This window comes from Heliconius melpomene, chromosome 2 (assembly GCF_056956725.1).
Source record: "Heliconius melpomene rosina isolate 202511_hmr_F chromosome 2, ASM5695672v1, whole genome shotgun sequence".
NCBI lineage: Eukaryota > Metazoa > Arthropoda > Insecta > Lepidoptera > Nymphalidae > Heliconius > Heliconius melpomene.
Window position 1 is genome coordinate 7,339,465 of NC_140390.1, and position 10,447 is coordinate 7,349,911.

Here is a 10,447-nt window from a genome sequence, read left to right on the forward strand (position 1 = left end):
TTTCAAATTTAAAATGATAACAATATCTATCATCTATTAAACATTTTATTCAAATGTATTAACTGATAAGTCAACTTACATATAATTAAAAGACGGTGACTTATTTTGTATTTCTGGACATTTTAATTGAAGTATAATCAGATAGCTACATCCAAAATATAGCAGCTGTGAGAAGCTGTGCTCAAAGTAGAAACAAATAGAATTATATTATATACAGTATATCTCGCATAATTTTACTGTATATTTTTACTAAGCATTAATGGTATAATCTTCTTTGCAGCCACAATGACCACATACTTCCAATACCCCACACCTGAGCTCCAGGAGGAGCTTAGGAAGATTGCTCAGGCAATTGTAGCTCCTGGCAAGGGTATTTTAGCTGCTGATGAGTCCACAGGTAAAGAAATTGTCAATGATTTTTAATATTTATAAATTACTTATTTAAAAAGTGTTATACATTTTTACTTCATATATATTTTAATATTACAATTTTAAATGTTCACTCTAAGACTAAATACTAAACTAAGTGATGTCTAAATGAAAAATCATTATTTACTAAAAATATTAATTATGGTTTTATTCATTTATAATATGAAAATAGTTTATACAGACAGATAGTTATATTGTTTATTATAGTAAGTTTTTTATCTCATGATAGTATTATTTTTGAAGTGTAAATGGATAAATTTGTGTTACTTGTTCTGTGTCTAAAGGATTATGTATGATAATAATATGACAATAATCTTAATACAATTGAAATATAAGATTATATTGTTCAGAAAGTATCAGATTATGATAATTTTTCATACATATGTAAATTATTTTAAATAATAAAATAAATGTAAGCCTCACACTCTATCCCGCTTACAGTAGGATAGACAGAGAGAACCTGGCATGAAGGCATGTAATGTGAAAATAGAAATATATTTTTTTAAATAAATTAATTTCCTTGATTGGGGGATCGAACCTAAAACCAGTTGCGTTTAACGTCGCACGTTTTTGCCCCTTGCGCCACTTTGCAGTGGCCTGATATTTATTTACTTGTCTTTAATTCATTTCAATCTATCTTACTCAATATGTTGCTTTAAATCATTGTATATTATTTTAATTAGGAACCATGGGCAAGCGTCTCCAAGACATTGGTGTTGAGAACATTGAAGAGAATCGTCGCAAGTACCGTCAGCTGCTCTTCAGTACTGATCCAGTAAGTAATTAGATTAAAGATCATAAGATAATAATAATAAATAAAAGTCATGATTAAATAAAATTTTATTTTAGTCCAATGCTGAAAGTCATGTTCTTAATATATTTTTTATCTATTCTTCATCTGTCATTGAATTTGATAATGGAATACCAAATGGCAAATTACACCATTTCCCACTTTGTTATTGAGAGAAATCATATTTTGTTTAAGCAGTCTGTAGAAGATATTTATACTTTAAATATAAAGATTACATTGGGCCAATCTATATTTACATAAGGAAGTACTAATGAAAAATAGTCATGAAAGTATATTAAAATAAATAACAAATATATTTATATAGAAGCAATGAAAACGTTGATATTCAGTCTTCTTCGTACCCACTATCCATAGTAATTTTCTACAATCTAGAAGTTATGCTTCACAATCTCCATTGAAACTATGTGAAAGTTGTATAGCGGGATTTAACAAGCGTTTTCCTCGTTCGTGAAAGGGTGGGGTGCTCGTGACTGATATCGCGTTCCTATCTACGCTGATAAAAAATAATGTTTTTAATATTATAATTCTTTATAATTATTAGAAGATTGCTATGTTATGCTAGGATAGCGAAATTTCTCCTTTATTATTTCTGGCAATTTTATTAAATAACTAATAATTTTTTAATGCTTTATTCGATTCAAACATTCGAAACCTGAATGATATAGCTAAATTGATACATGTCTTAAGATGTAATCATAGGTCATATTAATTTCTCTTACTCTTAATATACGTTCAGAAACTCGGTTGTTAAATGTATTTTGTGAGAGTATTAAAAGTTTAAAGAAATTATTTGAAGATTATTATTTAATTTAGTTAACAGAAGATTACAGAACTATATAAGTATTTTACTTTAATAGGTAGACCTTGAAAATCTAGGTTTCTTTTAACTATTCAACATTTGTATTAATTTCTAGTTAATAATTGCATAAAAATTTCAATTAATAAAAACAAAACACATTTAAATCAAGCAAATCAAGCAAATCCTTTTTATAATTGAAAATGTTTTTGTCCAACCCAGGCCATCTCCGAGAACATCTCAGGTGTAATCCTGTTCCACGAAACCTTGTACCAGAAGAGTGATGATGGCACTCCCCTGGTGTCTCTTTTGGAGAAACGTGGAATCATTCCCGGCATTAAGGTCGACAAAGGTGTTGTACCCCTCTTTGGATCTGAAGATGAATGCACTACTCAGGGTAAGTTGCGATTTTTTTTTCAATTATCTAGATAAACCTAATACATTTTGAATTTGGTTTTTTTGGAAGAATATCCCAACAAACACCCATCTATTACGTTTTTTACAGAATTATAAAGATGAAACTTTTTTATTTTATTTTTTTGGACATATTACCCAATCTATTTTGTTACTTCTTGGCGTGTATTTGAATCTATGATATTAGATAACTAATAAATATGTGTTCTTATTATTACGATATTAACTTCTTCAAGTTAACGGCGTTGGAAGATTTACATAATAATTAATGCATTATATAGTTTAATGTTCAACCACTTTGACCTTGTTTCATTTGTAAGCACGAATGTGACCCCCGTATCATATGTTTACTGAATAGGGGCTCGTCGGTACTAAAGATAACAAAAGTCGAAGTCTTTCATATAAGTAAACATATATATTTCGTAAGATTATGTAGATACTGTTTTTTGGTAATGTTTGGAAAACAAATGGTAAAAATAATATATTTTTATCGTATTGTTTAAAAAATAAAGTAATTTTCGTATAAGTTGACAAACGAGTATGTAAAGTAAAGATTGTTTGTTAAATAATGAATAAATTTTACTGGTGTAGATTTTATTAATAGTTTAAGGCAAAATTCGGTTGGTGACCTTTGAGTTTCTCTAGATGTACGTGACACTGTCCACGCATCTCCTTATGTAATTTACTAATAACAATAGCTAAGTAAATTTGTAAATACGGTCGAACCATCTTTTTAGTATATCTTCAATAAATTATTTCTGCTGAATAATCGATTTAATTTAGTCTAGATACATTTATTATATACGACAAGCGGGTGCGCGCAGCTTTGCCTGCTTATTAGCACCCTTAGGGGTGAATTCTAATAAACCATGAAACACGTGTTCAATGAAATATTTTTAAGTCTCAATTTCAAATATTATAAAAATCGTTGGTAATTTAAAAATTCTCCCATACAATAAATTAAATAAGTTAAACTTTCTAGTACCTACATATTCTATTAAATTCTTATTCCAGGCTTAGACGATCTCGCCCAGCGTTGCGCCCAATACAAAAAAGACGGATGCCATTTCGCAAAATGGCGTTGTGTCCTCAAGATCGGTCGCAACACACCCTCATACCAGGCCATCTTGGAGAACGCTAACGTTTTAGCGCGTTACGCTTCGATATGCCAGAGCCAGAGGATCGTTCCTATTGTGGAACCTGAAGTGTTGCCTGATGGTAAGATAGGTTTTTGTTTTTCAGTTTCACGCTTTATCCCGCTTATAGCTGGGTGGCTTTTTTAACAAAAAAAAACCTTTTTTTTTTTAAAAAGGTGAACACGATTTGGACCGTGCCCAGAAGGTGACAGAGACCGTATTGGCTGCCGTCTACAAGGCGTTGAACGACCACCACGTCTACCTTGAGGGTACTCTTCTGAAGCCTAACATGGTGAGAAATAGTGTGTGTCTGTAGAGAAAGCGTCAAATATTAGGCGAGAATCAAACCTACAACTGCCATTTGTAATTACTAATATATTGGGTAGAATATTGTATTTCAGTTCATTAGCCAGTTCTGTACAGATATATAGGTGCAATGGCTTGGAAACTTCCAAGTGGAAATCTTACTCCTCCTCCTATTTAATTTGATTGCCTCGCTCTAGTACTAAGCCAAAGCGTGGCGTTGGGTTACGCCACTAAACACCGTTGTTTATCCTGCCTACATATCTATATATATAAAAGGACTTGTCCTCACTGACTGAGGTAAGATGCACGCACAGCCGTAACCGCTGTGCGTAGAAACGTGGAATTTGGGCAGATGTTTACTTTCGTAATCTGGACATCCACTAAGAAGGGATTTTGAAAAATTTTAACCCTAAAGGGGCGAAATAGGGGTTGAAAGTTTGTATGGAAAAAAATTATATCGGCACCGATTTTTATAAAATTTGAAATTTAGATTTTTAAAAGTATTTAATTGAACACATGTTTCATCGTTTTCTAGAATTCTCCGCCTAAGGGTACAAATAAGGGGTTGAAAGTTTGTATATAATTTTTTTTAAATCGGCACCAATTTTTATAAAATTTGGAATTCAGACTCTTAAAAGTATTTAATTGAACACATGTTTCATGTTTTCTTGAATTCTTCCCCTAAGGGTGCAAATAAGGGGTTGAAATTTTGTATAGAAAAATCTTTAAAACGCCACCGAGTATTATAAAAATTTAAATTTCGACTCTTAAGAATATTAATTTGAACATGTGTTTCATGGTTTTCTAGAATTCACCTCCTCAGGGTGCAAATAAGGGGTTAAAAGTTTGTATGGAAAAATCATTAAATCACCACCGATTTTTATAAAACTTGAAATTTAGACTTAAAAATATTTCATGGAACACATGTTTCGTGGTTTTTTCCATTCCATTCCATTCCAATTCCGCTGTATGATATAAAACAAAATGTTTGTTATAGGTTACTGCCGGTCAATCCTGCAAGAAGTCGTACACCCCAATGGACATTGGTCGCGCCACTGTCACCGCTCTGCTCAGAACCGTGCCCGCCGCTGTTCCCGGTAATTAAAATATTATTATTTATAATATAAATGTGTAAAGAAGAAGTTAGTGTAGGGATTTTTTATTAGGACTATAATTTTGAAAATTATTTTTTGTTTTTATATGTATTTCAATTATATTATGTAATAAACTAAATTCCAGGAGTAACCTTCCTGTCTGGTGGTCAATCTGAAGAAGAAGCTTCAGTGAACCTGAACGCCATCAACACTGTGGACCTCAAGAGGCCCTGGGCCCTCACTTTCAGCTACGGTCGCGCCCTCCAGGCCTCAGTGCTCCGCGCTTGGCAAGGCAAGAACGAGAATATTCTGGCCGGACAGCAGGAGCTGTTGAAGCGCGCTAAGGTAATATCCTTTATAATTATGTTGTCCTGGTACTTCAGTTTAAGCAAATCTACCTGATGAGCCCATCCTCACATTCAAACCAAAATCGAAAACATTCCGGTCGTTCTCTTGAACCTTGCTAAGGTAAATATCCTATGTGGTCATGTTCTCCTGGTACTTTGAAACTAAATGTACCAACCAACGTGTCATCAACAATGGATAGCCAGATTTCATGAAAGTTTTCTAAGGTAAATAATATACTATATGGTTATGATGGAATTAAAAAGATATTGACAAAATCGCTTCTCTCTTTCCTTGGTGGAATCTCCAAACAAAATGTTTTATTTTTAATATTTTTGATTTGTTATTAGTATTATTTAGTATTTGTTATTAGTTAGTATTTATTTTAGTATAGTTGGCAGAGATATTTATTTAAAACAGCACTTGGGTTGAAAAATTTCGTCTACTGTATGGGTGTTCATTTTATTCATTTATTCAGAATAATAATAAAATAGTTAATATTTTCTACATCAATAAGGAAAAATTTGTTAAGGAAAATGATATTAAAATTCAAGATATAATATTTTTATCTTCCTAATATTTACTACATTGGTACTTGAAATCCTGTTACATTATCTATTATAAATATATCTCTGATAATATAATCTAATAAAAATTATAAAGCCTGCGTGGCTTCCCATTTGGGGAAAATAAATGTTTAATGTTTTCATTTTCTCACTCTGTTGAGTTCTGCACTCAACACGCCAAATGTCTGGAGAATTCGACAGAAAGTGGAGAGTAGAAGAATTATAAAGGTAACGGAGTGTCTTAACAATGTGAAGCTTCACGATGTATCCCACACATTGTAGGCTAGGCAAAACTGGGAAACCTAGTATGAATGTATTCAATATTTTTTTTTTATTATAAAACAAAAATTTTAAAACTTCAACAAAATAAAGGTAAGTTGTGCTTGGACATGCGAGTTTTTTTTTATGAATTGTTATTGCAACATTTTTTAAAATTGTATGCTTGCTTGTGTTTGTTATAATCATACAGCTTCACGCTGTAAACCGCATGTAGCAGGAAAGATAGCGGGAACCTAGTGTTAGGATACTGTTCCCGCTTTTCGACGAATTTTCGAAGTTCAGTGGTGGAACCCAACGCCACGCTCTGCCTTTCGCTGAGCGAAGAAATGAAAATATTAAATATTTGACTTTCACAAGTGGTAATCGAACCCACGACCTGTCCCGTTTAAAGTCGCACCCTTGTGCCCCTGCGCTAAGACTGACCTGAAATGCTTGTTTGTGCTTATTATTATAAAACTCGTTTTAATGGCTAAAATTATTGATTTAATAAGATATTAGTAAATACATTTTAGACATTCGATAAAGTAATTTAGTTTATTTCTTTATTTCATTTATAGTGTAAGTAATATCAGTTTTATTTGAGTAATAGTAGTTTAACTATTAACTATTTAAATTGCGATTTTGGTAATACAAAGTAATTTAAGCCAATCTATTGTGTTTGTCTGCCTCATATATAGAACTTAATTTTATTTTTTTTTCAATTTTCGTTTCCGCACGTCTCCTTGCGCCACCATCGATGCACAACGCTATGACAACGCTCAAAACTAAAATGAATCATCACTTATATTAATAATCTTAATTTTATTAATATCATTTAATTTTTTTGTTGCCATAATAAAAAATAGGCTAACGGTCTCGCCTGTCAAGGAAAGTATGTAGCAGGTTCAATTCCGTCCCTGGCATCGCAAAAATCTAACTTTGTTAAAGCTCATGCTTACTAAATAATAATAATATAAGAAACTTTGAAAAAGACTTCACATTTAAGATGGATTTTATTTTTTTATACAAATATATATTATGGCAACTAATAAAGTTATATATCATTTTTTTTATTTTAATGAACTTTAACTTCATTTAGTTATTAGTTAACATCAAAGACAGTTACTATTATTTAAAAAAAAGGATCATATATTTAATATGATTTAATTTTAAAATCGCTGAATTATTTTTTTTTATTTTTGCTGCTAATATTTTTTTTAATATCAACTGTCTTATGCTGGACTATTTTAGATGCAGTTTATTATACTTTACATGAAATATAATCTTTATTGACATTTATGTGCATTTGATTTGTGTTCATAGTATAAATTTTATGACCATTTTAGTGCATTTAGTTTGTATTTGTAGTTCTCATTTATTATCATTTATATGCATTTATTTTGTGTTTGTAGCAGCTTTTTGTGTTTAACTGTATGTATTTGTACTGTACTAACATTTGTTTGTTGTTAATAAAAAATATGTTACTTGTATTGTGTTGTTTTTGTCCTTTGTATAGAAAGTCATCACATTAATGTAAGGTAAGTCACTATTAGTTTTTTTTTATTATGCTCTTCTTATGTACAGAATGGATATTTAGTTTTATTGTTAACTCGATAAGAAAAGAAAGAGGTGTTACAAATTTGTCTATCTGTGGTAGTGTAGCTCCGAAACAGATAATCAGATTTAGTTTTTTTTATTTCAAAATCAAATTCAACGACATTTACAATTAAACAATACACTTTAATTCAATGAATATAAATATTATATAGAACTAGCGGCCCGCCCGCGGCTTCGCCTGCGTAAACTACGTTATTATTAATTTCTGTCTCCATGAGTACCTACGTCCTAGAAGTGACGTCCATGCAAAATTTGAAAGTCCTAGCATTCCTTTCAACCCCAAAAACAACCACTTAGAAGTCGAATATTGCAAATTCCCGTCTTAGCGAGCACCTACGTCCTATAAGTAACTCCTATGCAAAATTTGAGATTCCTAGCACTTGTAGTCTCTGACATTTCGTGATGAGTGATTGACCTTTCGATTTTATATATATATAGATAATGACAAAAAGAAATATGTTGATGTGATATCCACAGTAAAATTAGTATAAATGGGCCTGGGTTCTACGTATTTGATGACGATTTTGGGAGGAATTGAAGGGAGGGAGAAGTTCCCATTTTTTTCTTTAAATTGTTTTTGTTTTCTTTTTAATTTGCTTAAAAGTTTCCTTAAAAAATATATAATATACAAATACTAAATGCTCTAGACTAATTTAAATTTTTTTTGTAATTTAAGACAACTGCGGAATGATATTGCATCAGTTGTATCCATTATTTAATAAAAATAAAAACAAATGTTACCTATTATATTCACCTATTATAGTCACCTTCACGCTTTATCGCGCACACAGCAGAGTAGGCAGAGGGAACATAGTTCTGGAGGCATTGCGTGTTTAGTGGCGGAACTCAACGCCGCTCTTTTGCCTCGATACCAGAGCGAAAAACGGAAATATAAATTTAAGTAAATATTTCGTTTCCTCGAGTGAGGATCGAACCCACAACCATCGCGTTACAGTTACACCCTTGAGCCCCTGCGCCACGACGGCCTAGATTAAAAATTCAGATTTTCTTCTCTACTGAAGTATTTTAAAAGGTTTATTTGAACGTCTATGGGTAAAAAGTATTACGAGAGCACTAATGAAATAAAACACTCGTGCAATGTGCTTTAAATTTTAAAGGATAGTGCAAAATATCGTTCGTATATGTCAAAGTCATCCAGATTGACTGTGATAATGAGTTTAATATTTTTTTTCCAGGGCAACGGTCAAGCTTCTCAAGGCAAATACGTCGCCGGATCCGTAACAGGTGTGGGCGCTGATGCCGGTCTCTTTGTTGCTAACCACGCATATTAAAACTGTTTTATGATACATACATATAAAAATACGAAACTCGCTTTGGCGACAATATCTCAATTATTCCTTTAAGCACAATATATATAAAATAATATATGATCTATAAAAAGTATAGTCTTAAAATTCCAAAAGTCACAAATAAAAAAGTTATTTTTAATTTAAAAAGCGCGCCACTTTATATTAAATCTATGGCCATTTTGTGGTAAAAAAAAAAAAAAATGTTGCCATATTGATGAATTCATGAGAATAGACAATTGCTACACTTTAATAAATATTTTTTTAAATAGTATTTGACAGATGTGACATAGATTATAAATTGTTGAAATTTTAAAGTAGATTAATTCAATATGTTGATTATTATTGATGTAGTAGTATTGTCATGTAGTAAGGAGATTAGATATCGTTAGTTTTCATTTTGTGACATTATAAAAAAAATCATAGATAATATTTGATAAATAATATACACTGTGTAATTTATTTTTAATCTATCGTAAATTAAAGTGACAGTTGTTTACACTTTGCTATTTATATGAATATTATTTAATGTTTTTAATTTAGGTTTTAAAGTATTTTGATATTTTAAGAGTAAATATATTATAGTCGATGAATATTGTAGTTTTATTTTTTGTGTTGTCATATACTTAGTTATTCTTATCTACTAATTATGTAAAAATGTACATGTTATTATAATTTCTTACATAATCGTATAACATTGTTGAGTTGTAGTTAATTTTCCAGTTACATTATTATTTTTTAATTAAAAAAAAAAATATTTAAATCAGCTTCACGCTGTATCCCGCACACAGCAGAGTAGGCAGAGGAAACCTAGTGCTAAGACACTCCGTTCCCCACTTTTTGATACTATTGAAATAGTAACATACTTAGGTATTAGAAAACAGTAAGACTACTCAAGGCCAGACGTTGCGCAGGGATAGGTACAAGCGTGTGACGCGACATGGTGTGAGTTCAATTTCCTGTGAAGGCAGTATTTTAACTGGACCACTCTTAAAAACATGCATTTTTCTGTTGTGTAATATTATTTCTCTTTTTTTACCGTACAACCTCTTTCGTGAGTTCTCCATTCAACGTGACACTGGCGAAGTGATTTTGTGCTCAACTGGCACGCTCGGAACGCCATATTAGAAAGAACAGAACAGAACAGAGTTCAATTTCCACTCGAGGAAATACAATATTTAATATTTTTATTTCTTCGCCCTAGTGAAAAGGCAAAGCGTGGCGTTGAGTTCCACCACTCAATAAGAAGAGATAAGAGAAGAAAACTTGAGAACGGACTATTTCAACATTAGGTCTCTTCTGCCTACCCTGCTGTATGTAGTACAGCGTGATGAAAAAAAAAAGCTATCATAGCATATCCACTTACTC

At 31.5% G+C, this 10,447-nt stretch overlaps 1 protein-coding gene across 3 annotated transcripts; it reads left to right on the forward strand.

Moving 5' to 3' along the window:
* Positions 1–281: 281 nt before the first annotated feature.
* Positions 282–9,672, forward strand: Ald1 (fructose-bisphosphate aldolase). 3 transcript variants are annotated; one of them, XM_085198135.1, is made up of 9 exons: positions 282–397; positions 1,113–1,204; positions 2,259–2,433; positions 3,465–3,668; positions 3,763–3,878; positions 4,890–4,989; positions 5,132–5,331; positions 7,022–7,096; positions 8,969–9,666. In XM_085198135.1, exons 1-9 carry the CDS (start codon positions 286–288, stop codon positions 9,062–9,064), a joined length of 1,170 nt encoding a protein of 389 aa, XP_085054261.1. In that variant the 5' UTR covers positions 282–285; the 3' UTR covers positions 9,065–9,666. The 3 variants fall into 3 exon arrangements, with proteins under 3 accessions (XP_085054261.1, XP_085054243.1, XP_085054252.1); XM_085198117.1 differs by lacking the exon at positions 7,022–7,096 and having other exon boundaries at positions 8,969–9,672; XM_085198126.1 differs by lacking the exon at positions 8,969–9,666 and having other exon boundaries at positions 7,022–7,643.
* Positions 9,673–10,447: the final 775 nt, after the last annotated feature.

What these genes read in the sequence shown, in the direction of transcription:
- Ald1 (XM_085198135.1), top strand. Translation starts at nt 286, where the DNA reads ATGACCACATACTTCCAATACCCCACACCTGAGCTCCAGGAGGAGCTT. An exon ending in AGATGAATGCACTACTCAGG is followed by an intron (nt 2,434 to 3,464) that starts GTAAGTTGCGAT and finishes TTCTTATTCCAG; the next exon opens with GCTTAGACGATCTCGCCCAG. An exon ending in ACCTGAAGTGTTGCCTGATG is followed by an intron (nt 3,669 to 3,762) that starts GTAAGATAGGTT and finishes TTTTTTAAAAAG; the next exon opens with GTGAACACGATTTGGACCGT.